General features: G+C 40.7%; 1 protein-coding gene across 3 annotated transcripts; it reads right to left on the reverse strand.

The window, feature by feature from the left end:
• On the reverse strand, positions 1–27,722 carry si:dkey-191m6.4 (rho GTPase-activating protein 22). Of its 3 annotated transcripts, XM_055057445.1 has the most exons (10): positions 27,564–27,722; positions 17,045–17,244; positions 14,408–14,495; positions 7,394–7,522; positions 4,918–5,125; positions 4,680–4,812; positions 4,531–4,604; positions 4,325–4,446; positions 2,934–3,933; positions 1–2,295 (listed from the first exon to the last, which is right to left on the reverse strand). In XM_055057445.1, the coding sequence occupies exons 1-10, from the start codon at positions 27,604–27,606 to the stop codon at positions 2,073–2,075; spliced, it is 2,220 nt and encodes a 739-aa protein (XP_054913420.1). In that variant the 5' UTR covers positions 27,607–27,722; the 3' UTR covers positions 1–2,072. The 3 variants fall into 3 exon arrangements, with proteins under 3 accessions (XP_054913420.1, XP_054913421.1, XP_054913422.1); XM_055057446.1 differs by lacking the exons at positions 14,408–14,495; positions 17,045–17,244; positions 27,564–27,722 and adding an exon at positions 10,800–11,158; XM_055057447.1 differs by lacking the exons at positions 7,394–7,522; positions 14,408–14,495; positions 17,045–17,244; positions 27,564–27,722 and adding an exon at positions 6,020–6,590.

Below are 27,722 nucleotides of genomic sequence, written 5' to 3' on the forward strand. Positions count from 1 at the left end.
TTTTAGCTAGCATTAGCAAATTAAGAACTTAGTTCAAATCTAAATATAGTTGTTTTCTAATACCAACTAAATATTTAATTTGGGGGTAAATATTTTGTTTGCTAATGCTAACCAAATATTGAGGAATTGTAAACGTAACCCTTCATACCTGACAGACATTAACAATGTGAGGGCCCAACAGAGCAGCCAGGATTTGCCATTGAATGGACTCAGAAACCATGTAGAATGGGATTGAGGCAGCTGTGGCAGGCATCCAGTCCAGATGTGTTTAGGTTTTACTTAGGAAATTGAAAATCTAGTTCATTGATACCTCCTTTTGTTAACACAATACACAAACATAATGTTAAACCTCCCCCACAATGTTTGAAGTACAAATATGGAAAATAGAAAGACATCTGCTAAAGTTGTTGTTGCACATTATCCAATCAGCCAAGTTATTTAAAGGTAAATTGCTTATCTTGTATTCAGATCATTTTATTCGACCAGGTAGGAAGACACACTGACCACTGATTAGTTCATTTTTCCAAAACAAACAACTGAGCAAATGATCAACTGACCTAGCAATGTATGCAATAGCTAAACCCAGTTAGCTTGGGTAACCCAGCCCAAACTCCTTTTTCTAATCAAATAGTCTCAACATTTGAACAGAAGTAGATTTCACCATACATTACTGAGTATTTGAGAACTTTTTCAATGAGTTTATGTGGCTAGTTGTTTCTTGATCTGGTGTTATCCTAACAAATAGCAAGTAGCAGCAACATATGTACATATTTGGGTACAAATATTGGTCAAAGTTTTATTTTACCTAAGGCCGTAGTTCTCAAACTAAGGTACTAAGGTACAATCCCTTAGGACTCCCTTCACAAGAATTTTAGCTAAATTTAGCAATAAATATTTGCAAGATAGATGGGAACATGTAGTCTGTAATTTAGACCCTGTTCTTTCATCAGAAAATTTTCGAAATAGAAGTGCAGTGGAAAAAAAGTTTTATAATCCCTGTCGGAAGTAATGTGAAAGTGAAGCAACAAGTTCTGCTGACTTTTGATAAGGTTTTTTGCCCCTGAAGTTGACACTTGAATCTGGGATTTGGATAAAACTCAGCCTAACCAGTTCCATATTAAGAACCAGCTAGATTTGGAAAATTCTGTATTCAAAGCTGACGTCTGTCAGCCAATAACAATGTTTCTTCAGGTTCCCTTAAAAGATGTTGTACAGTAGAATATGACAGATTTAATGGCACAAGATATCATACATTCCCATAAACAGCCTTTTCTTTTTCTTTTTATCTATCAATTTCACATGGAAGGTAGCCATGTTGAATTTCTAAATTGGGGCCGGTGAGAAAAAAACTATGTTTCTCACTGGGAACTCTGACTTGGAGACCTTTAAAGAAATTGAAAAACTCCATATTTTGTTGTGACAGTTTTAAAATAAGTGACAACATAAATAATATATATCTGGACAAGATGGTGTTTTTTGGCCCAAAAGTGTGATATTTACTGAGATGGTGACAGTTATAAAAAGTTTGAGAATCACATTATCAAGCAAAAGGCAAAAAGCAGATTTGATCAAATCTCAAACTATTGCTTCTGTAAATATAAATAAATAATAAATGCTTCCTACAATTCTACAGTGTTAGCACAAGACCAATGGAAAATAGTGGTTGAAAAAGCGCTCTCCGGCACAAAGCTTTGGGGAAGTTATGTTACCACGTTTCAGTCATGAAACAGGCACCTGAGACGTTTATGACACTGCCTTCATTAGAAACATGAAACCTCAGTGAACGGGGAATGCTAACTATAGGAGCTCCATCTTCATGTTCAGTTTTAAGCATGCCAAAGAGTCAACCCTCCTAAGCACCGTCTCGCAGATCAATGACGACATTGGCGTCCTTCAGCGTTTCTTTTCATCAACTTCAAGCTTGTTGGAAATGTGCAACAGAGTGCTTCCTTTCTTTCTTCTACTGTTAGTTATTTCCTTAAAGAAGCATCCTGCTGCTTCAAGCCCACAGACGTCAGTTGATGGCTGTGCCGCTTTTTTTGCTAATGCTAAAACAGGAAATTCATGTTGAGTCAAATGTCGCTTGTCCTTGAGCCCAGGGCCAGATTGCCCAGCGTGGAGAAGAAATCCTCCATCTCCTTCTCCAGGAGGCGGTTGCGATTCTCGGCGTCTTCCCGCGCCCGCTCAGAGTTCCGCAGCTTGATTTCCAGCATGCGCTGCTTCTTCTTCTCTTGCTCCATCTCTTGTTCTAAACGCTCCACCTGGGCACACAGCGCTGTGCTGGACTCTTCCAATCTGAAGGGGTGCAGCAGATGACAGACAAAAGTCAGGGGTGATCGTATGAGATGATGTATCTATTCCGAATCTGCATTTTGCAAGCTGACTAGCTAGCTTGCTAATTAAGTATCTCATTTGAGACTGTCACATATCTTACAGAATGACTAACATTTTTTTCCTTTATGACAGACCAAGTCATTACAGTTGATTTTTGACTGTCTAACTTCACAAAGTCTTTGCGATCAACACCTCCACAGTTAAAATGGCTGCTTGTGTGATTGTTGTTCCTGTTGCCTAGGTTCTTAGCTGGTTCTTAGACGGTTATCTCTTGGTAGGTTTGCATTTATGCCAAACTCTTTCCATTCACAAATTATGGCTTGAACAGTGGTCAAAGGATATTATTTTAAACCTAACCTTATTTTAAACCTCTCCACAGCATTGTCCCTCACCTGTGTGCGGTGTTCCTTAATTTTCATAATGCTGGTTGTTTTCTAATGTTCTCTAATAAACCTCAGAAGCCAGAAACAGAACAGCAGGATTCATAAATAATATCCAGCTGCATATGGCTGCTGTCATAACAGTTATACATGCTGATAAAAATAAGAAAATAGTATTTTTGCTTTTCATTGTTCAAAGATCCTGTTTTCTCTACTTACTTCTGAATCCTGGTCTCATATGTTGTCCTCTGTTTCCTCAACTCCTCCTTCAGTTCCTCCACTAGAGTGTTCAGGGTCAGGGTAGTCACATCTCCGACTTCTGTCATAATAATGGACGGCACTCCTGCCACCGTGAGTACGTTTTCGCTTTCACCGAATGCTGCGCTGCTGCTGCAAAGCTCCATGGCCTCACATCCGTCCATGTCCACCCCTGGCTCCATCGTCCTCCCTTCTTCCTTTTCCCTCTCAGTCTCCCTCTGGCTCTCTGTCCACTCAGTCCTCTCATCGCTATCCGCTCCACCTCCAAAGTTCTGATGTGTCTGAGGTTCTCCGCCGGAGTCTGGAATGGAGATATCGCAAGAAGAGCTCGACCACGGTGTGCTGGAAACACTGGGAACGCTCCCCGTGCTGGAGGAAGACGTGACATTGTCATAAGTGGACAATCTCTGGGACGACCCGGTAGAGTCACGATCTCTGGTGGATCGCTCCCCTGAAGAAGTGCGGCGGTGTCCTCTCAAGGAGGACAGACCATTCATGAGCCAGTTACCTCCACCACCGGAAGGAGCACTTGTATCTGCCACTGTGGCACCTGTGATAACTTGCTTAGCCTGTGGCTGTGAACGGGGAGTTGAAGAACTTTTGAAAGAGTATTTCCAGGAAGGCATGGTCTTGGCTTGTTTACTTGGACTGACAACGGGCTCTCCTTTCCCCGTTGAAGGCGCCGTTTTTGGTCCAGGGTTTGGGTTAGGGGTGATGGCCGCAGACAGTTTGGTGTCCAGAGATGAGGCACTGCTGTGGAGTTCTTGTTCAGTGTTGGAACCTGGACCGCTCTGTAGGTCCTCCTCAGATATCCACGCTCCCAGACTGCGGTGTTGGAGCTGATGTCCTTGGGCAGGTAACTCCATTAGGGGCAAAGCAGGTCCTTCGTGCTCCCTCCCTGAGTATAATCGCTGGTGTTCCCTAATGAGGACTGTCATTAGGTGCTGGACCAGAGAAGTTCCTGGACAATGTGCATGCAAAAGGTTATTGTAATTATGCAAAAGACTAACACAAAGTAGTATGGAGTTTTTATGTTTTTCTGAAAAGCATGGCGTGCATTTCTGTTTAACCCCCTTAACTCTAAAACCTTTAAGTAAAACTCAGTGGAATTGCATTCAGAAAGTTTCCAGTTGAGTCGCCCTCAGTGTAATTGAATTTAAATGCAAAGATTTGTGAAGACCTTGAAACCTTAATGAAATAAAGGCTTGATAAATATCAAAGAAAACCAGCAGTGAAACCATTCCCTTTACAATTATGCACTACATTGTGTTGGTGTTCAAGCATCATAGAATGTAAAGAGGTTTAAGGGGTATGAAAACATTTGCGAGCCGTCGTGTATTTGGTATTCATACCTTCCATGAGAGTAACCGGGTCCTCCATCTTGGTTCGAAGGATATTTGGTCCAAATACTGTGGCCAGGTTCTGAACGCTCATCTTGTTCTCGTTGCAGTGGGACTGAACCTCATCAAGAAACCTGAAAAAACAAAACATTCCCAAAGTTAGGCTAAAAGAAAGACAAATTGTTTGCTGAGGTTGCGTTGAAAGGAAGAGGACTCACTTGCATATGTACTTGAGGAGATTGTAGTTAGGCAGAGGTAGAGTGTTAACTTGTTTCCCAAGCTCCTGGATCCCCTGATTTAAAACAAAATACATTAGTTATTGTGAACATGATGGCACCAAAACTCCTTACAAATAAACCATGCAAACCTCCTCCTCGTCTTTGGCCAAAAGCTGTGCACAGGTTAGAAAGTCCTCATATTTGGAGAAAGGAATGACTGGTTCAGGCAGTTCTCTCAGGTACAACTTCAGTAAGGATGCCACCGTGTGGACGTCTGTGTTACTGTAAATCAGTACATGTAAAAAAAAAAAAAGTACTATCAGAACTGTAAAAGTCACAGAGACTTGATATTGGATTTTGTCAAACGTTCCAACCTCTGCCCTTTACCTGTCAAACAAAGGCTTGTCTCCGCAGTCGAAGGCCTCTTGAAGATCTTTGACCAGATTGGCCTGTCCAGGCATCCGAAAGAGACCTTCCTCATCCAGGCCCCTCTCTCTGATGAAGTCCACACACTGCTCTACCAACAGCGGTGCCAGTCGGGGGCCAAACTTCCTCTCAAACTGCACTGTGTCCTCCAGACGTTGGCCAAAAATTCCTGAAGATGAACATTTGAAACAGAAAGTCTGATTGCAAGAAATTGTTCGAGGCTTTGCTGTGTGGAGGTAGTGAGCAGCGACTTAAACCCAAAGTTTTTTAAATTTTTGCAGAAAATTTGCAGTAAACTCACAATTATTCATTGGCATGGAAAATTGTGGGAATCTGCTTATTTTGCGTGAATTTCCCTTATCGGAGAGTGATGAAAAACTGGTGGGACTGAGTACTGTGAGTGGTCACAACCCAAACCTGCAAATAGCTGAAATCTGTGAAAACCTGACCCCCCACCAAATGCTTATATCTGATTATACATTCATACGCACAGCGTGAAACCGTCTTATCCATGTATTCCCTTTTTCTGCTCTTGGGAGTACAGCCAGTCAGTAACAAACATTTATTTACTTTATTCAAACAATAAATAGTGGTAACATTGTGAATTTATCTCTCAAACATATTTGAAAGTCTAAATGCACATACATGATATTTGTGCATCTGAGGAGTGTAATGCATCCTATCTGTCTGCCTGTCTGTCCGTCCGTGTATACATCTATACATATGCATTATGATCATAATGTCCTATTTATGTTGCTAATTTCTAGATATAATAAATTATGTAGTGTATTTTTAAGAAAGTAAGTAAATTTTTTTTTGGTACAAACTAAAATTGATAAAGTGCAGGACCATAATGCAATAAAGAATATAAAAGTGATTTTAAAATGATACATTAAGACAAAATGTTAGAGCAACACAATTCACCCCCAACTTTAGTCCCTACTAACTTTTATAATTAGTTCAGTGCTATTTATTCAACTTAATACTTAATAAAAACATAAATATAGTGAGCTTAAACCAGTTACCCTGACAGCGCAGGTGTATTGAATTAGCATCTAATTACTGTTTGACTGGCTGCAGCATTCACAGTTGGCCGACAGCTCGCAGTAATCGTGGTACTTCACCATGCAGGAGCTGCATGGCAGCAGAGAGCGTCTTTCATACATCCCAAAGCCGCATTTCACTACGTTAATCCATCCCGTGTCTGGCATTTCACTCCGGGAACCAGGGGATTAATTCTTCATTTCCAAACTCCAGAACTGAGTCAAGTGGCAAACTAGATGGCTGCAACACAGCAGAAGAACATGATGAGGTTGGAGTGCTGTTTAGCTCAGCTCGGAGAGCTGGCGACAGGTCTATTCTGGACTGTGAGCCGAGACGAGACGCACACAAACACACGCCCCTCCGGGACCTGTGAAACATGACCGAGCCACACTCAGAACCCACTTTATTAGCTCCATTGATGTAATTGTTGCAAATTACCTCACACTGTTATAGTTCAAAAGAGCTGTTTCTTTTTCTTGTAAGATTTGAGCTGACTGGCTCCATCCAGCAAGACGTCGTTAAATTAATGCTGCAAAGCTAACTAATAGGGCTAGCTTTTACATTTCCACCGTAGTTCTACACATTGTTATATATTCCTTTAAAGTTTTATATTCTAAGCAATATAGTCTATACAAAAAAAAGTTTGAAGTAGTTTAATAATGTAAGTTAAAGAAGTGTCTGCCTGAGACAGAATTACAAATGTCTGCCAGTGATGTCATCCACTATATTATTGGTGACTTACTCCAAATTTATGTTCCTATTAATATAGTTCCTGTGGTAACATAAGACACTGGTGTTCAGCTGCGCCTTGGTCCTCTGTACAGTTACACATGTCTGGATATGTTTCTACCCTCTCAAATTAACTAGTCTGGGATGTGAAGCTAATTATTAGTATCAGACTAATTGGTTGCTGCATCCAACCAACCAACCATCAATCAAACCAAAAGCAGTTATACACACCAACAACTTCCCCATAACTGATAGTGGAAACAAAATAGAAACTCTCTGCGATCTAATTTAGTCTATTTTGGAAATATCCTGAAATAGATAGACTGGATCATGTTTGAAGATGTTGCTGGCCAGGAACAGCTAGGATCTGGACAGAGCAGCTATGTCATCCAACTTGACATAGATGAGCTAAAGGTGAGGCACGATGTTGGCATTTCCATTCTAAACGTAAAAATCTTGTTTCAAATGCATTTTGTAGATTTCTGGAGCCTGTGTGGCCGACAGGAAATTAAAATTTTCCCTGCTTTTGGAGGTTGTCTTCAAACTTTACAAACATTGTTTTTTTTTTTTAACATCTGTGCTATTCCGAATAATGTTGGTCTACAGTTTTCCCTACATAAACCATGTCGTTTTCCTTGCATTTTAGCTTGAGGCTTGAGTTTACCTCCGCCAAATGGCGCCCAGATGACCCGCCGAATGGCCTTGACCCAGTCGTCCATGTCGGTCTGCGAGCTTGCCATGAGCAGGAAGGATTCATGGCTAATCGGGGCACGGTCCTTCTCTCCCGTACCACCTGGAAAGGGACAAAGACGAGGAGTTGAGAGAGGAGTTCAGGTGACTGAACGTGTGAGACACGTATGACATAGTTATGGGAATGAAACGGTGTGGGAAGTTCAAACTAAAGCGTCTCGAATTAGTTTGAAAGGAAGTTAATGCGTCAAATAAGCTATGATATGCAGAATAAGACATGGAGAAAAATGCCTTATTATTATAGACAATGTCTACTGCTTATTGGGAGTGTGTTCACATGAGAAATACTGACCTTCATGTAAAGATGTGGGCGAGCTGCCAGCATCAGAATTTAGGAAAGTTGAACTCCTTACTGCCTGAATGCACAGTACCGTGGTGTGAAAGTGTTTCAAATCATCAAACCACCAATTTTAGTCACATGTCACAAGTAAACACAAATGCAATATTTAAATGAGGATGATTATTGAGGCAGAAAAATAAAAAATTTCATGGTTCTGTGTAGAAAAAGTAATCGTTATTAATACCACTAATCTTTGAGGAATTGTTCTAATTCAGCCTCAATCTACCCACCTCTGGTTATGTGTTATGGTTTGCTATAACACTGGTATACAATCAAACAATTTTTACACAATCTTTTTTTATTACTTTTGGGTTTATGCAAAAATAATCCCAAACCTTCTGTTTTCTAAAGGTGAACAAAGATGCATTGCATCAGTCTCGCCACTAGATGGCTCCATCAGTTCTGCTCAAAGTACTTGACCTAATCCTGAGCAACTTATTTTATCTGAAATATCAACACATAAACACACTCATACACTAAATTTGGGGGGAAAAGAGAAACATAATTAAGATTTCTATAAGGTAATACTGCCAAATAATAAATTATATAAAAAGGAAAAACCAGAATGAAGCAAGAAATAAAACAATAACTTTTTTTTAAATCTCTTTAGCACGCACTTGAGTAATTCGGAGAATGTCTCTGTTTTCTTGTTTGGAGCCATTAGTGTCGGGCGGTGGTGTTGCCACAGCCACAGTCATTGTTGTCACAGTCATTTAACCAAATTTAAACAGCAGCTCAATGGAAGCTGAGGGCCATTGTCACCCAGCTTTTTAAAGTCACACTCTCATGATGAGCAGGGCTTCACCATATAACCATACCAACCAGGAGAACAGAAATATAATCTAGCTCCATTCAGGAACAGGTTTACAAATGATCAACACTGAAATCAAATGAGGGATTCAATCTGCCCGAGCAAACTCAAAGTTATCAAAAAAGACGAGAAGTCTGACTGCATCTCATCCTGTATCTCCAGTGACACACACTTGTGGTGTATTGCTCTTTTTCTGAAACGCTGTAAGGATACACAATATCCATGAGATTTCACATATTTTCCCCAAAGCTTTCTGGACCATCGAGATGTGTTTTTGTTTTGCCAAACGTGAGATGGGCTTTGTGCTCGTATTGGTCAGCAGAGTAGAGAACAACAAAACAAAAGTAAAGATATTCAGTATGAACAGTACCCAAACTGCCATGGGACTAAACAGTGAATTGGGAATTGAATAATTTCTTCTAAAAATTAATAAATCAAGTCAAGGAATACAAGTACTTACCAAAAAAATTATCTTAAGTATTTGTCACTCATTTCAGAAAGCTTAGCTTATATTTTGTAAATATTCATTTCACAAAGTGAAATATTTAAAGCATTTCGTCTTGTGATTATGATGATTATGCCTTGCATATTAAGGAGACCCCAAATTCAGTGTTTTGGAAAAACATCTACATAAAAAGGATGTATATTCATGCACTCTGTACTTGGCTGAGGCTACTTTTGCTGCAATTACTGCGTCAATGTGACATGGCATGGAGATCAGCCTGTGGCACTGTAATGGAAACCCTATTTGATGCTGCCTTCAGGTCTCTGCCTTGTTGGGTCTGGTTTCTCTCATATTCCTCTTGACATCAACCCACAGATTTTCTATGAAGTTAAAGGTCAGGGGAATTTGTTGACTAATCAAGAACAGGAACACTGTGGTCTTATGAGCAACGTTTGGGCTTGTGCAGGTGCCAAGTCCTGCTGGACAGCATGTTGGGAGAGGAGAGCATGATGTATTCTGGTAGATGGCTGTGCTGACTGTGCTGACACAGTCATCTGGTAGATGGCTATACACACTGAAGTGTAAGTGTAGTTGGAAATATCAGAAAAGATTAAATTATGTCTGCAAATGGAAGGATGAAAAGTGAAATAATAATGGACCAGAACTGCACCTTGTGGAATGCCACAGATTAGGGAGAATGACTTGTTGTGATGGAAAATCTTATCAGGAAGATAAGAGCCAGAGATTCCCACCAGAACTTTTAACCTGCTCAGTGAATTTGAACATTTGAGCAGCAGTAGGGTGCTCGGTGTGTAGGAAAACACAGCTGTAGATGTAGATCCATCTATAGCTTTGTCCACCAGATCTGGGCAGAGCAGCTGGTGCTACTTTCACCTGTGGTGGTGTCGAACCAACAACTACTGATGGATTTTAGACAAAAACTTCTGAAGAAGACACTGACCGCAACCTCTTTCTTTACAAAATCTAAACAAAAATGGAGTGGTGTCGGATTTTAGAGGTTGTAGGCTTTCTCTTTTGTCTTTACCCAGAATGCCCTACACTAGTGTTTCTCAAAGGGGGTGATACCGTCCCCCGGGGGGGTGTTCAAAGGACGGTAGGGGGCGCTGCGATTTCTTTGGGGGGTCGTTTGCACGAAGGTAAACTTTACCCCTAATAAGCCCAACAATAGCTGTTGAGACTTTGAGCTACTTGCTAAAAACTGAGGTGTGCAACAATGGTAGCTCTGCTTCTCTTCAGGGTTGGACCATTCCTTACATTTAGAAAGAAACTTTTATGAGTTAAGTCGCCAAATGGAAGTTATGGTTGGGGCTTCTGTCTCTTGGAGGAACTGACTGACTTGGACCAGGTCCTGAGGGACCTGAGTGAAATATGTAAGCTATGTATGCTAAAGCACAAAAAACAAGCTAAAACTTTTATCGTCAGAAATTTTTTCTTCTTCCCACAAACATGATAAAAGGTGCCTGAGTCAAGGCTATTGCCATGGTGGCACATTTCACTTATGTACCTTATGCTTAAGTCTTCCTCAAATGTCTAAAATCCCAGAAGTAAAATGAGCCCCAAATGACTGCCTAACTCAAAACACAAAAAAAGTTTGTTCCGATTGTGCTGTAAATCTTAGCCTGTAGCAGTCTCAAAGCCATTCGGGTCTCCACTTCACTGTCTGCCACACTTGTAAAAACTCTCCAGCATCTGTTTCCTGTTACCTTGGAGATGTTGTTTCTTCAGTCTGTCCGGCTTGCAGCAGACCGGCCCCATGTCTGAGGCTGCAGTGGGGAGAGGCTTGGGCCTAGGGCTCCGGCATGAAGAGTCAGCTCCTCCAACAACGCGGGCTCCTTCTGGAAGCTGATCGGCACACAGGTAGGTGTGCCGATGGCCAGAACCTCCCGCTGAGGCATACTCAATTCTTGTAGAAACTGAAACCGTCAGACGAGCCCTGCTTCCTACACCTCAGTCTTTTCATACTCTTTTCTTCCGTTGCTCTCTCACTCAGCAGTGCCGGCAGCAGGTCTGTACTCTCAGCCCCCCTGGGAAGACGCAAATCCCAGAGGAGGGGTGGAACAAGTTTCTCTCTCTGTCTCTTTAGAGCGTCTGTGAGGAGTAACTGGGAGATGGGCTGTCCTCCAAGTTTTGTCAGACAAACTCATACCCACACACACACACACACAGGGAAAACCTATAAAGCCAGTCAAGCTCCATGAACACAGGCAACTCTGAAAGTGTTTCTCAAGTCCAACTCGATCTAATCCTTGGAAACAATGAAAGCATTTATCATACAATAGCTTGGACATTGCTTTCTTATGCAGTTCCATATCTCCAAATATTGAATTAACATCATCTCGTTTGACTTAACACTTCTCTCTTCACGGTGGAGGACGGTTGTTTACAGTGCAGGCAATTTCAGGTAAGCTTCAAAGCATCAAACTGGAGCAGTACCTACATGATTTTTCTGGTTAGTGATTGGGTAAAATTTTAAACTTCAGCACAGTCCACACCTACAGCAAGCAATCGGTTCTCCAAAGCCAAGAGTCCAAACACCCTGAACTGCGGCACGTTTTATTTGGCCTTGCAGAATCAGACAGGAATTTTAAAATGTCACAAGTAAGCACAGAACGTAGAGCTGCTTTTTATCAGGCTAATAATACAACATGTAAATTGAAAAAGTTTGTGGAAAACCTTGGCTACTCGGAATATAAAACAGACACTGCATACAACTCCAATGGCTAGCATACTGGTGCAATATTCCAATAAATACCTAATATTAAATTGCATTGCTGCATTTTATTATTGCAGTAGCTTATTGTGCTAATTCTAGCACTACTTTAAATAGCCCCAGTCATTTTCCAATTCTCGCTGATTTCTTTAACACAAGAAAGATGGAAAATGCTGTTGCCTATTGCAAGTCTTATGGCTGGTGAGCTAGCACTGATTTTTAAATTTAAGATACCAATTTGATAAACTGCAAGTGATACTTAAAAGGTACAAGTTACAAATTTTTTTTTTTTTTTTTACAAGGAATGTTTCAAGAAACTGTTTGATTCCAATTTGAAAGTTGCTCAGGATTTCAATAGTTTTTCCAATCAGAGAACATGCCGCACTGAGGATTACCATTTGACAGTAGCGAAAACACTCACTGGTCGTGTTTTTGAAACACACTGATTCAAGACTCACCATTTCCAGAATCAGAGAGGAATTTTAAAATGTCAGAGTAAGCCAGGCAGGGGAGGATCGATTTAAAAGGTAATTGTGTTTGTGTCTTGTAACAACATGTCTGCAGTGCAAGCAGGTTGCAAGTGAGAGCAATGCCTCAGTGGAAAACAAGAGAACTAAATGAAATACAGTCAATATGCTCTGTTATATCCGTTTGTGCTTTCAAAGTGTTTATCGCACATGCTGGATTTGAAAATGTGGTTTTGAATACTTTTACTGATAATTGAATACATGAAAATACACAGTTTAAAATCATAAGAGTGTTGATGACAAACTAGGTTGCCATGGACATATGCTAGTGATGGCTCTTTACAGACAAGAAGTTAAACCATATTAATCTAATTTGGTAACTTCCTAGGTTAAATGTAAATCTCAGAATCAGTTTGAAAGGTTTTTTCCATTTCTCTGTATTTACATTTTACAACTCAGCTGAAGCCAGCTGTGGCTGATGCACAATTGCAGTTAAACTTATGATACGCAACCGTTTGTTAGTGTCAATCACCCTAATTGCCACTTTTTACCAAAATCCTAAAGAAAATATACAGATTTCCTGTATTTCACCATAACTGCTGAACACCATGTGCAATCTAAAGCTTCCAGCCTCTCCCTTTCACCCAGCAGTGAGTGAGTAAAGCCTTCCTGTCTATCATTCTCAGTGGGTTAGATTGGATAAAGAGGGAGTACCGTAACCTAAGTTTCTTCCCTGTGGATTCATAAAAATCTTAAAAACACTTGCGATAACTTCCATCAGTGATAGTCCACATATCTTTTCAAAATGCTTTTTTTCCCCTTCCCCAATCATGTCATGCTTCCTCCCCCTTTCTCTTTCCGCTCGACCTCTTCCCTCCTCAGCTGTCTGAATTTTTGCTCAGACTCCCTTCTCTTCTTCGGGTCCAGCTGTGCAGACCCATCAGTTTGAAGCTCGGGGGGATCACACCCCCCTGTAATATTGACTGGTCAGGAAGAAAACACACAGACACTCACAAACCTGTCAACTATTCTAAACACAAGCAGAGAAACAAATGCTGAAGGAAAGCATGAGGAATATATAATTATTGCCCGCAATGAGCCTTGCTCTTTCTATTTGTTAACCTCCAATTTGATAGTAAAATAGACAGTGGTACAGTTAGTATCACTGTTGCCATTACAGTAATGATGTCATGGTTTTGAATCTTAGTTTGGGGTCTTCTTGCATGGAGTTTGCTCGTTCTCCACCAAGAATCTCCAATCAGCAGTTCGGTCCTGTGGTGGCAGAACCACAACCCACTTATGGAGGGCTTAGTCCTCATGGCTGCTGCAGGTTTGAGTCCCGGCCTGTTGCACGTCTTCCCCCTTCTATCCTTACCCACGTTCCTGTCAATTCACTATCAAAATAAAAGCCACTTGAACCAAAACAAACTTTAAAAAAAAAGAAAAAAACCTCTGCATTCATGTATCTCTTATACGCCTGCAAATTTGATGCACAAGCAATGTCCACAAACACTGTTGTCTGTCCCAGAATGCCCTACATTGCCAGTGATGCTGATGTACCATAAAAAATGAAACTGTCAGAAACAACTTCCACCAAGTTCTTTAACCTTGAACACAGTTATTCCAAAAGAATAATATCAGATGCATGTCAAAACTGATTTTGGAGTCCAGAAAAAAATTCAAAGATCTATAATTTCTGAAGAGTGGTCAAAACTCCTGCCCAGTTTATACTAGAAACTACAATAATCCTGGATAGTAAAGCTTTTTGCTGGTCTAAAGACACGTACAAGCAATGGTCAAGGGTCCTCTATCAATCTTTGTGTGAAGCATAACCGCTCTGCTACGCCTCTGAAATCTAAAGCAGCTAAGAGGTGGAGGGTGAGGTGCTTTTTTTTCAAGCTAGACAACCTTCTGCCAGCTAGAAAGTGACTGTCACTTTGTCAGTCCCTACGGTAAACGATACAAGAGTCTGAGAAGAGAGGAAAGTGGCTAGAGAAACGGCGCCCTCTGCTGGATGAATATTTGGATATTAGGAGTGAGCATGGAAAAAGTGCAGTTGAATGTCATTTTGTGAGACTGGTGCATTAAATCAAAAAGGACAAATATGAGTAAGAAGGAAGGTATTGGTTCTCACCTGGTACGATCTCAAAGAGGTGCCTGCCTGGTTCATCTGGGTTGGCAGTGAGCTCATTGACCTGACATCCCTGTAGGGGTATGAAGCCCTGAAACACACAGAAATTCAGTTAAATAACCATGCCATTGTGAAGTGCATCTTTACTTTATGCCACTATTTTATTTCTATCCCAACCTGCATTCATTTTGAATTTCTGATATATGTTCTTGAGAAAAATGTTTTCTCCTCTGCTGTCTCTTTCTTATCCTCTTCTTATGTTGCACCTCTTAAGTTTAGCCACTTCTGTGATTGAACCAGTACCAACACAGATTATCAGAATACATTTTCCAGATCAATATTCATTTAGCCTCCAAGACGCAGGGGCCAAGAAAGCTGCAAAAAGATGCCAGCCTCTGCAGGTCACCCCCCCGTTAATCTCTTCACTGGCACCCTCCATCAAACGGTGTGCAGAGTCTGCCAAAACCGCTTCAGCCAGAAGGGCCGGGCTGTCGGCAGCATTAGTTGCTATGGAGACAAATGGAAAAGGTGGAAGGGGGGTTCTGGATTGATGGGGCTCAGGGGCATGGCAGGATGAATATCCCAGGGGAGCTGTGTGCTCAGAATAACACGGATAGTAGCTGGCTGAAGATGAATGGATAGAGGAATAAAGGCAAGTCGTAACTTGAGAACACAAATCAAACAGTTGATTGTGCTGACTGATGGGAGATTCATTTTAGCCTGAAATTGTGTGCAAGTGTGCAAGCTCATGAGAAGCTGCAGCCTGGTTAAGCGTGGTGAGTTCATAAATCTGTGTTTCCTCAAACAGTTCAGCTATGCATTGTTATGGACACATGTTTTAGCCTTCCAATGCACACACTCACACCTAAGGAGAAATTGGAGAGATCAAGCAACCTGAAAGTCCTATTTTTGGACTGTGGGAGAAAGCCAGAGTACCCAGGGAGAACCCACACATGCACATGGAGAACATGAAAGCTCCATGCAGAACAATCCTGGGCCAGGATTCGAGCCCAGGACCTTCTTGCTGCAATGCAACAGTGCTAAATAAGATAAGACGACTACAAGACGATCATGATGGTCTTGACATCTGAACATATTGTTAAAAACATTTAGCAATAGAGAGAGACCATTAAAGCTTCTCTGCCCTCATCACTTTAAAGTAATCTTGTATCTGAGGGTGGGCTGTGTTTTGTGTTCACTAATGGCAGTTCCCATCATCCATTGTCTGATAACCAGAGTCCATTTGCCCTGTAGTGGATTTATCTCTGAATGATGAAAGGGAGGAGAAAACCTGTCTAGAAGCCCCCTCAGTATTGGCTTTCCTGCTGCCAATTATCACATCCTTTTATCTGTTTGGGGGGGTAGTCATGTTCGGTTTCCGAGATTAGTCTTCTCACCCCCACAAAGATACAACCAACTCCACTCCAGCCTTTGGATTCCCAATCGATTAGAAGAGGAGGGGGTGTTAAAAGGGTAGACTGACAGTCAGATATTCAGGTTTTTAGGGGGAGGTGAGTGTGTGTGCGTATGTGTGTGTGTGTGTGTGTGTGGGGGGGGGGTGTAAGGGTGCAGCTAAATCCATTGGGAGTTTCAAATCAATTCAGGGTGAATGAGTATTGGCAAGGTCTGATTGAAGAACAGACTGTCAAAGCCTTCAGTCACTGTGTGGGTGGGAGGATAATAATGGGCACTAAAGGGTAGGACTGCTTTAAATGAAAAGTAGTGATGCGGAGTGAAGATCAGGATCGATACATGTTCAGAGTTTGGCAAGATTGTATAAGGTGATTATCACAGACATTTAGAGGAATGCCTACGTTCTTCTGGGTTACATAATCGTCAAATCACATGTTCCATTCTCTCACTCTCTCACTGGGAAAATATGAGTCAACATCTGGGTGCAATAGCAAAGAAATTCCCACTGGAAGGATTTTCACTGCCGTACTAAAGCCTTGTGCTAACAGAATGTCCTTATTTCAATGTCGGGGATAAATTCCTTGGCGATTCTTGTCTATGGTGACCTGATGGCAACATGAAACTGCTGCAGTTTTGCTGCCTACAAACCCATGACGCAAATCTAACGTTTCACTTCATCCCAAACGTGATTCGTTGGATTGAGATCTATTGAGGTGAGTGTCACACTGACACAATTCAGAATGATGGTTGGCCCTGGTCCATTTGCTGAATGTCTTCCTTGGTCTTTCTGCCCTTCCTACTGTCCAGCTACTATTGAATAAAGATCGATGGCGCAATAAAAAAAAAAAAAAAAAACATCTCAGCTATTGATACTAACCTTCTTTCAGTTGGCTGACTTGGGTATTGGTGGTGGTGGTAATTTTTCCTCCAGTTACTTTGGTACTTTCTCTGGCATCTCATTCAAAATACTTTGAAGTGTTGGAACGGTATGGCAGAGTTTTGACTGTATTTAAACCTTTGAAGTGCTTGGTAATCGTTATACAGAGAACCCTCTGATAGTGTAAAGTTTAACGTGGAATGCTTTTGTGAAACAAAATACTTCATCTGGAACCAGCACTTGGATACTTTCAAATGACCTTTTGTTTTATCCAAGTTAATCCATGAGCATGTTTGTGTAATATACCAACGCTATACTTGTGAGTTTTTCTGATATGTCTGAAACATTACCTGTGGTTTGGTTTCTTCTTCATCTTTATAGAAGTAGAGCTGATCTGAGCGGAGCACAAACCAGCGTAGCTGCCAGTTCTTCATGATGCTGCGTTGCTTCTTCAGCCATCCGGCCTTCAGCGCCCCCTCCTGGAGGCTGGGGGAGCCTGGCCTGCACGAGCCTCGCGACACCTCGCCCATCACCATGCTCTTCGACCTGGCTGCAAACACATACGAGATATGTTCACGTGAAGCCATAGGACAGATTTGTGATTCCTTCAGTTTGTTGTCGCATATTTTCTGCTTCCAAATACGCCATATTAGATTTTATCTCCCTGTTCTGTAAACTTCATGCACACTTACTCTGCAGTTCCTCAGACATGCCCACTTACAACTGTCTGCCCCAGGCTGCTAGTTCTCCTGTCTGAATGAGGTTTGGGACTGCAGACATAAATACTGTAACAACAGAGCAGACACAACAGAGAGAGAAGAAATGTACACACAGCCGTTCCACACAGCCTCAGGTGACGGGAATGCCCCACTTCAATTTCAGAGGTCATTGGAAGAGATTGTTTTGCTCTACACCCCGGCAGAGCAGCAGATAATAGGACCACATGGGACTGGATGACTGATTTTGAGCAAACGTGTGAAACCTGAGCTCAGGCAAGGACGGGTTTAAAAGGCAGAGCAGCTATTGAGCTGTGACGCTGCTCAGATTGATCTCTGTTAAATTGTAGATTAATATGGTTTGAAAATGTCAGTTTTTACACGACTAAACTATGAATCAGGCCTGCAGCTATAGATTCATCATCAGAATAATTGATTATAAAAAATAATCGAGTAATCAGATAAAAGAAAATGGACATATTCTTCAGATTTTTAATTTAGTCAAAAGTCTTTTCTATGCTATATTGGAGAGGCATTAAAATATCCAAAGAAACAGTTCAATTCATTAATAAATAAGCAATGGTTTTACTTAAAATGCAACAATGAACTTTATCATTTGTAGAAAAGGATGAATCTGAAGCTCAGAAACAAAATCCTAACAAGACAGTGAACATCAACACGGACCTAAAGGATGCATTGGAGAAAAGAAGCTCCTGCTCCAAAACAGACACTTTTAATCACAAATAAAACCTGTAGACAATCTAAATCCATCTGTCAAACATGGTGGTAGAAGCCTTGTCATGCTGTTTTGCAGCCAGAGTGACAGTTTGAATTGTTGTATTGTCCTGATGGGCATTGCAGTTAAACCCAAAACCTTTGTTGAGTCCTACAGAAGTGTTTGGATTAGAAAAAAATCTTCAGTAACTCAAAATTTTGCATCAAAGTCTTGTTTTCAGCATTAGCAGCAGATCAAAGTTATTGAATGATTTATTAGAACTTCTACAGCTCAATTATGCAGAAAGCCTCCCTGGTGGTCCACTCTGATACTATGCGTGCACACACACACACACACACACACACACACACACACACACACACACACTCTTAGACATGATCAATTTTCAGATGTCGCTAAAGCAACGGGTGGAAGAATAATAAGAAAAAAATCTATATTTATCCTTTTTAATGACTCTCCTTCGTACCTCCAACATATGTTTAAACCTTAACGGGTCAGTTTAGAGCTAATCAGAGTGCTGACTCGAAAGGTTGTTGTTGCGATAACATTTGCAACACTGAAATTATTTACGGAATAATTAAACAGCTTAAGATGGACTCAGAAATATAATAGACGAAATAATAGAATGGTTTTAGCACTGGTGAAAGCAGAGTCAGTTTTCTATTTAAATTAAGTTAAATGCAGTCTAGTCGTAATCTTTGCCCACTATTAAATAATCAATTGTTACTACGGCAACCTCCAGTGAGGCAGTGATGATTAATGTGCTGGAGGAAGCTACTGGATACCTTCTCCTTATAATGGGAGAGTAATCTCTGTAATATATAGTCTTTCATTTTACATCTGATATTCTCACTGGAAGGCTAGTATTATTACAGTTAGCTTTCCCCAATGGCATAGCACTGAGCTATTTCTTAGGAACCTAGAAGACCTAAATACATTTTAAGAGCCTAACAGAAATATTCTTGTTTCACTTGTTCCAACTTTAATGTATTTTTTTAAAGGTGATTAATTGCCTTACAATTTTTAACTCATTTAAATTAATGTAATTAATTAAAAAATCCAATACAATCCCACCCATAATTGGAATATTTAAAAACATATTTGATTTTCAGTAACTCAAGTCAATAAGTGTGGCATAGATTAATTACACACATACACACGCATACACACCAAATGCGAGTCGCACGTTTCAGATTATTTGAATAAAGTGGAAAACCATGAATCATGTTGCTTCCATTTTCCAATTATTCATTGTGTTGATCGATCAAAAGTCCTGTTAAGGTAAAAATATTTTTTGGCTTAATTAGCAATCTTAATCGATGTAATGCTTGAGAAATTGAGACAGGAACATGTCATGTCATTTAATGAACCAATAGAAATTTTGTTTAACACTTAAATAAAATTGGCAACAAAGAGAAGAACAAATCTCTCATCCTCTTTGCTGAAACGAATCAATGAAACTTAACAATCCGCTTAAAATTGTGTAAGTTTGCAGTTAAAAAGTTCAAATAAACGCCGTCCCCTTACCAAGGTGTTTCTCCTATAATTCCAGCCTTACCGACGTCTTTATTGACCCTCTCTGCATCGTCACGCTCCGTTTCTCCTACTTGAAATTTAATTAGTTTCCCTTCTTATGCTCAGCCACTCGGGTCCCTTCAAAGCCCCCTGAAGAGCCCATCAACTCCTCTAGCATTCTAGAGCATTCCTTGCCAAACATATTAGCACTTGGATTATAGCCAAACTCTCATCGGCCAACTGTTTTTAAACATGTAAATAAATAAATGTTGCGTTTTTATGAGAACAGTATCACTTATAAGCATAATAAAGCAGGTTTCGTTCTTTGCTGTTGCTAATTTACATTTAAATTGGTTTTGTCTTCCCATGGCGGCTCATAGTACAGCAAGCAACACAAGACCCTGTGTAATAGTGTTTATGAAATGATTTCCCGTTGCCTCGGCTCTTGATGATTGCATTCCAAGTTAGATGGAGGAGTATTTCACTCCAATACAAACCAATAAAAACAAATAATAAGCCAAGACCTAAAATATATACCAAAGCCGCTTCATCGTTACCAAGGCACTGGAGCTGAACTGCATCATACTTATTGGCAGCTCTGATGAAGTTCAAAGAAAACTCTGAATTCAACGAATCTTCTATCAGATGCGTGGAATCTCACTTTAAAAAACTTTTAGGCACCTTGTTGCTGTTGTGTTTCCAAAATGTCTCATTTGCCAACTGTCCAGCGTTCTGGGTCCTGTCTAAAGCGATGCTGCTACTTAGCATACTCCAAATGTCTTCTGAAGGATTTAGATCAGGAGTGAGAAGACAAATTTTTTTATTTTATTTTTTTCTGCTGAACAATTCCTGTGTTCTGGACCATTTTCTTCCTGAAGTACCCAGCGATGATGGGTTTTAACTTTTCTGGCAAGATAAACAGGCCCAGAGTATCAGATTCTCCAACATTCCTTTTCTAGACACTCATCTTTTGATCGACGGCAAACATAGTTCAGTCCAAATCTGAAACTTGAGACACCATATCTGTTTTCTGATGCCCATTTGCTGCAAAAAGTTTTTTCATATACCTTTTGTTTTCTAGAAACATCTGTTGCTCAAAGGCTCTTTTTTTTTTTATCTTTTATGCCCAAACAAATATGTATAGTTCTTGGCTCACATTGCTGTCCTACTGCCGCAACCTTAAAATTAGCAAATGGATCTTTAGGACAGTTTTCTTATCAAGACCATTTCATTACCATGTTTGTACACAAGATCCACACATGCTGAGACAGTAAAACAAGCTCTATTAAACTTTCAGCCATATTCTCTTATGGCCACCTTTCCCACCCCAATCGGCCATTTATCCCCCCTTCATTGTTCCATCTCTCCTCACCCTCCCAGGATCCACAGAAAAAACCTCCTTTGTTCAACACGTAAGCCGAGTGGATCATAGCCTGAGTGGAACATACTGGATGATTCACCCCTGAGTCACAACAACTGATTTTTAATTCTGCATGTTTGTGTGTGCCAAGCCTGACTGCCCACTGCACGCTGCACAAATTTGGGCCTTCTCTGCAGAGTGATTCAGACCTTCCTCGGGTTTTGGGTGGAACTGCTCTGTGGTTACTTCTGCAACAATGAACTACAACTCTGAGAGAGGCGCTTTTATAGTAAGAACAGCTTTTGGGCACATTCACTGGAATTCTGTGAAACATGTCCTCAACAGCAAATTAAGAATGGGTCTAGTCAGACAAAGGCTCTGCTTCATCATGGACCGTTTGCAGATGTACTTACTCTAGGCTGAGAGTTGCCCTCCCAAGAGTAATTTATGCATATGTGCAATGATTTTTCAGGGTTTGTAATTGCAGGTGGAATAACAGATGAACTTTTCCAAAATAGTTTGTGACGACCAGCAGAGGCAAAAACTCCACTAAAACCCTAAAGGTGTGATATGATGTTTAGCATCAGTATGTTGCAGCAGTAGATCCTTTAAGTCCAATGAAAGAGGGTAGATTAGTGCCCCGGGTTTTGCTCTGCATTGCACAGGAATCTGCTCAGAGGCTAACAGTATTCACATCAGACTGTTTTGTATGCCACACCGAGCTGATAAGGTTCGGATTAGGATTAGGGTTAGGGTTAGGCAGTCAGTACTCCACCGTCGGCTGAAGCAATCTGTAAGGCACAGTCCACTCAGGTTTAAGGGTCACACATTTCATAACTACACTGGCAGACTTCATTATTGGTCAAATAAACTAAAGCTCACAGAATAACAAAGGTCTTGGCCTATCACAATGAGCAATAAATCAATTAATTGAATGATAAATTATAACAAGATTAATAATTTCCAGTTGCATGATTTATTGTTTTTCTTTTTTCTCTCTTTCTACCAAAAACTGGATGATGAAAGTCTTCAGTCTGGTGCTTAGGTCTCGACTAGACCCTTTCTTTTATGAGGGACAATTTTTGTTTAGAGACTTCATAATTCATTATATTCTATTTTATTCATGTTTTGATATTTAACATGTCTTCCAGTTCCAGCATTAAGTGTTCATTACAATTTAAAGTTTATTGATCTTTGAGAGTGTGTTCTTTCATTATTATGCCATTACATCACATAACTTAAAACGTTAACTCAGATTAGCCTTCATCATTTATCCGGCCCATCCTTACATGGGTTGTGCTTGACCTCTGCGCCGCCGCAGCATCCCGACATGAAATGTTTAATGGCTCATTTTCCCACAGATGCATTTCTCAAAAACTGATTTTGGATCAGTTTAAGTTGCAAGATGGGCAGCCATGGCCTGGACCTGCTTGTGCATTACCTACCACAAATGCTTGATTTTGATCAATACTTTATTGTACTGTTCAAACCTTTTCTGATTCACTTACTATGTGGTAACATCCCTTTCTAATCAAGAAACTGGAGCCGTCAGGGAAGATCACTTGTTCCTTAACTGGCCTCCTGCTGTGCAGCTCCATACAGAACAAACTGATACTGCATTCTGTCATCAACTCATCAGAACCAGCAAAGAGTTTTTCTAAAGTTTGAACTACAGTAGGTAGTCTCTTGGATTGGACTACAAAATCCAGCTTTCACAACCCTCAGGCTTCCATGATTAGTTGGAATTTGGATTTTATTGCCCTGAGTTCATCGAGTTTCTACCTCTTCGTGCTCCTCGCTTCATTCCAGTATCTCGTTGTTTTCTCTCTTGTTCCTCTTCAGCTCCCAATGTGTCTTTACAGTTCATCTGTACTTACCTGCCTGACACCTGTCATTTATTTCTTTTGCTTGAGGTTTCTCTCCACAACACATCATGACGCACACAACAATCCTGGCCACACTTGATCCAGCCGTCGGTTCATGGACAGCTTTTAAAAGATTACCACTAGGGCTGTTGTAAAAGAATAATTTAGTAATCGAGTAATCCATCGAGTATTCTTACGATCAATCGAGTAATTGGATGAAAAAATAAAAATAAAGTAAAACATCGGTAAATCTAACAGCAGCGTTACTATCACATGTCAACATCAGTCCAATTTTTCACATTTGAGCTTCCCTGACAATAACGTTTCTGTAGTTTAGAAAATTAATCTGTAACAATAACAGCTCACTTTCTAAGTTAACCTGAAGAAAATACAAGAATCTGAAGTGATATTAAATTTAATAAAAAGGCAGCCTCAAAGTGAGAGCGCTGCTGGAACACGGTACATTAAATATTGAAATATAACTTAACGCTTCGAGAAAGGTCAATTTTCCTTAAGGAATTTTAATAATCGAGGTACTCGAATCGCTCTAATCATTTCAGCCCTAATTCTTTGACCCAGTCATGTTGCCTTCAAAATGTGCTCAATGTTTGTGAAAACACGTCTGACGATTGAATTTGACCGACATGTTTTAATATCGTCTTCCTCCCACAATCCAAAAACACGACTGTTGGGTTGATTGGTTTCTCTTCGGAGGGAGTCTGTCTGTGCATAGTTGTCGTGTGTCTGCAACGCCTTGCGATGAGCTGCTGACTTCTTGCCAATGGTCCCTGAAGATGGTCACCGGCAAAGTCATTTGGTGTAGGTAGAGACAACAAATCTTTTGCCAATGGAAGTGACCTCACAAGGTTTTAACAACATCAGCGCATACAGAGTTTCCAAACCAGGATTTTGTTTGTACTTTTGCCCTGAAGTTGTGACTTTTTCCAATCTTCTCAATCTTACAACTAACCTGAAATACTATTCCATCAAACTCTTGTTTAAGATCAATTTTTACCTAGAGTAATTATAAAAGTTCATAAGAAACCTGAAGTGTTTCTGGATATCCAGTGAATACTGGCATTGTTTCCAAATTTTGGCCTGCATTGGACGAGTTTGTTCACGGTAACTCTTACAGTAATTAATGCAGAATCTGACACTAATAGTGTAATCCTCCACAGTTGACCCCTTCAGCAACATGCAGTTAACTCTTAACGTAGAAGGGTACAAAGTGGTTGACTAATCAGAAAACCAAAAGCCACTGGCTGTGTTTGATGCATGTAAAGAACAGAACACTATTAATCAGACTCCATCACCTAGCAGTCAACTTCAAACCTCTTTGATGCAGAAGCAGATTCACCAAGACATGGGTGATTAGTGCATTTCTTTATGTTTAAGTTATTATGGATAGTTTGAGATTTTGTATTAGTTCTCTTCCAGAAGAATTCTTTTAATTCTCAATTGTTTAATCAGTTTCTGAACTGGCAGCCGCAGAGCAACTGGACTCATTTGTGGCACATGAGAATCTGTTACCATGTGCACAAATGGTCGTCCACAAGCTTACAACAAAACCCAAGTGTTACAATACCTGATGCAACATTCCTGCATGCTTTAAGTCTCGACAGTGCCACCTCATACATCATGGAGTCGTATATTCATCACCAGCAGTAAATGGCTTCTATGCACACCGGAGAGCAGAATCCCCATGAGTAACTTAAAGTGGGTTCTCTACAAAGGCTACAGAAAATGACACAGAAAGCTGCATTGCACGTATGAATACACATACACACAGCTGTTCATACAGGCACGGTGGAGGAATTTAATTTGGCTAATCTAGTTGTTGTTCTGTGATTTATGGCTTGGGGAAGCCGGCGGAGAGGGTTACAGGTGCATCAGAGTGGAACATCCAGTTATCTCATACTGACTAATGCATGTGTTGTATTAGTGTGTGTGTTTGTGTGTGTGTGTGTGTGTGTGTCTGTGTGTTTCTTGTCGCGTGTGGCATCAATCCTTGACTTTCTGGAGGTGTGGCAGTTGACGTACACACCTGTCACTTTGAAATCTGCAGTGAAGTGGAACATATCTGCAGCAATGAGTGTGTGCATTAAGTCATACCCCACATTCACATTATTCACATTATCTGTGTGTGTCTGTGTGTTTTGTTTGGTTTTTTTAATCCACACTCTTCCTCACAGTACCCAGACCCATCAGTTTTCAGTCACATGCCTCGGGGGGGGGACAGAATGTCGGCGTGGAGCTGCACTGTAACACTTTGATCATAAAACCATGGAAACGTAGATCAGAAACGCAGCGTGAGCGAGAAGCAGCTGATATGTGGGCAATTACAGCTGCTGCTTCATTCCTGGTGCCAGCCGCTGCACCACCAAACCCATTACAGCTTCAAAATGTTGACGTTTGATGAGATTACTGAAGCCACAGCAGTGGGATTATTTTTTTCTTTCCTTTCTCCACTGTAAAACAGATCTGTTGATTAAAAATAAACCTCTATGGACCATTTGTCTTAAACTATCCTCAGATCTTAACAACGTTTCTAAAAAAGTGATTCAAAAGTGATTTTGACACAACCTTTGTTTGCATGAAAATGTTTATTTTTTTCATTTAACTGTTTTTTTTTTTAGCTTTAAATAAACACTAAAAACAGAATAAAATAATTTATACAAACGGTATCTTGCAAACCAGCTGAAAGTTAACTAATTATCTAGTTGGCAAACCAGTAAAACTGACTGGGAAGCTAAATGGCTGATTATATCGATGTTTGACCCAAGGATTCATAATGAAACATAATATGGTTCAATTATTATAGTCTAATCTACCACAAATATAATGGAAGTTCTGTTTAGAGGCAGTACCATCGTTCTTTACTATAATAAACATAAAACAAGTCAGCACTGCCTGTCTCAGCCATGTTATTTCTGCATATTTCTAGATTTTGTACAACTGACCTAAAATTTAGTTTGGCAGTTTTTTGTTTTTTTAAGCTAAAATGTGTATTCACTAATTTAAGTATATTTAACTAACTGGGCAGTTTTTCTTTTCTTGATGGATATCTCTTGAAGATAATAACATTGTAAAAGGAGTATTAATTTTGAATATATTTGCACATTATTAAAAAACAAAAAAGCAACAACAAAAAAACGGTGCTTGTGTTTGAACAGCCAAAGAGGAAACATTACTCCACTATTGATCAGCCTCCACTGGCTGGCAGGACCAGATTAGTGTTTTTAATGACTTTCTACAACATCACTTTGCTGTTTGCAAAATTTGTGCCAAAAGATTCTATTTTCACATTTTCTTCCCTCATTAGAACCACTTTATATTTAGACTACCAAAAATACCTCCAATCAAACCCAGATTAACATAATCTGCTGTCAGTACTGCGGACTCTTTGAAGCTCAGGTTATGATTTGTGATACTGATTTTATATCTTAAATCTCTGGTACTCTTTGGAGTCCAGTATTGTGTATCGTGTCATTAGCTGGATATGTTGTTGTGTCCTTTATACACAGCTCCACAATCTAAATAATTTCTTTTTTTAAAGGATGTATTTGGAGTTTAAAGAGCCCATTCAGCCTCCTAGGTAATAAATATTCCACCATCTTCCCCCTCACGTCGATATCAGATAATTACGCGGTTACGCTTACATCTTTTCCTTGAGGTTTTTGACGTGACATGGTGAGCGGTTCAATTACTTACCAGCGCGCGCCGTGGCTGGCTCTCTGAACTGCTCTGACCCTCGCCTCAGCAGGCGTTACCCCCTGCTACGTCTGTCACACGCTCGCTTTTTCATGCGCCCCGAGCGGCAAATGTGGCGCCGTTGGCGCACGGGCCGCAGTTTACGGGCGCGATGGGGTGGATGCTTCTCAGGCCAAATCGACTTTTTGACGCGTTTGCTTTCGCTATGTTAGAAATGAAGCAAGGACCTAATAAAGCCATTGAACTTCAAGTAAAAAGAGAACTCGCTTTCTTTTTGAACACGTGATAAACCAACATAATTGTCAACCACCTTATTTTTAGTTTTATGTAATTGAGCCATGATGTCTAAAATGGCCTTGCTCACTTACACAAATATGATTAATCCGCTTTGTCACCAATTTTACACCACTTGATCATCACGCTCCCGTTCGTGACGAGGACCTATTTATTTCAACTTAATCTGATCCAGCTGTATAATTGTCGTCATGGAGATTAGTGCCAAGAGAGGAAGGAAGACTTGCATCCACACGCTTTGTTAATAAATCCACCGGCAGGGACACACACGCGTGTTACTGTCCCATCAGCACCAAACTCGTGGCGCTGATGGAACCAGAGATGCTGCTCTCCCCCTGTAAAACACACACACACACACACACACACACACCCACACACACACACACCCACACACACACACACACACACACACACACACACACACACACACACACATCTACACACACTCCAGCAGCAGCAGCAGCATCCAGCTGCATGGGCAGGAGAAAACGTGACAACTAAAAGTGTTTCTGCAGACGCAGTTTCATCTTAATTGAAAGTGTTTTCACCAAACGCCTAAAAGTCGCATGACTCTCTGTGTGCCTCTGTCTCATTTGAGCCAACTGAGCGCAGAGCAGACAGTGATGCTGCAGCTGTCAGCGAACGCGCGACGTGAAGGGAAAAGCGACCTACCTCTCCTGGTCTGTCTGATCTTTGGGCTCAGCATGGTTGTCATCGCTCTCCCCTCGGCATATTCCCGTAAGTTCACGCACGCCCACGCACACACACACACACACCCCACCCCTGCCTTGCCTCTCTCCTCTTCTTCTTCTCCTCTTCTGACCTTCTGCA

This window comes from Poeciliopsis prolifica, unplaced genomic scaffold, assembly GCF_027474105.1.
Source record: "Poeciliopsis prolifica strain line A6 unplaced genomic scaffold, Auburn_PproV2 SCAFFOLD048, whole genome shotgun sequence".
Classification (NCBI taxonomy): Eukaryota; Metazoa; Chordata; class Actinopteri; order Cyprinodontiformes; family Poeciliidae; genus Poeciliopsis; species Poeciliopsis prolifica.

Coding starts and splice junctions, on each gene's coding strand:
- si:dkey-191m6.4 (XM_055057445.1), bottom strand. CDS start 27,606: ATGACAACCATGCTGAGCCCAAAGATCAGACAGACCAGGAGAG. Junction 5,126..7,393: donor CTGGGCGCCATTTGGCGGAG/GTAAACTCAAGC, acceptor GTTCATCTTCAG/GAATTTTTGGCCAACGTCTG. Junction 3,934..4,324: donor CCCGGTTACTCTCATGGAAG/GTATGAATACCA, acceptor CACATTGTCCAG/GAACTTCTCTGGTCCAGCAC.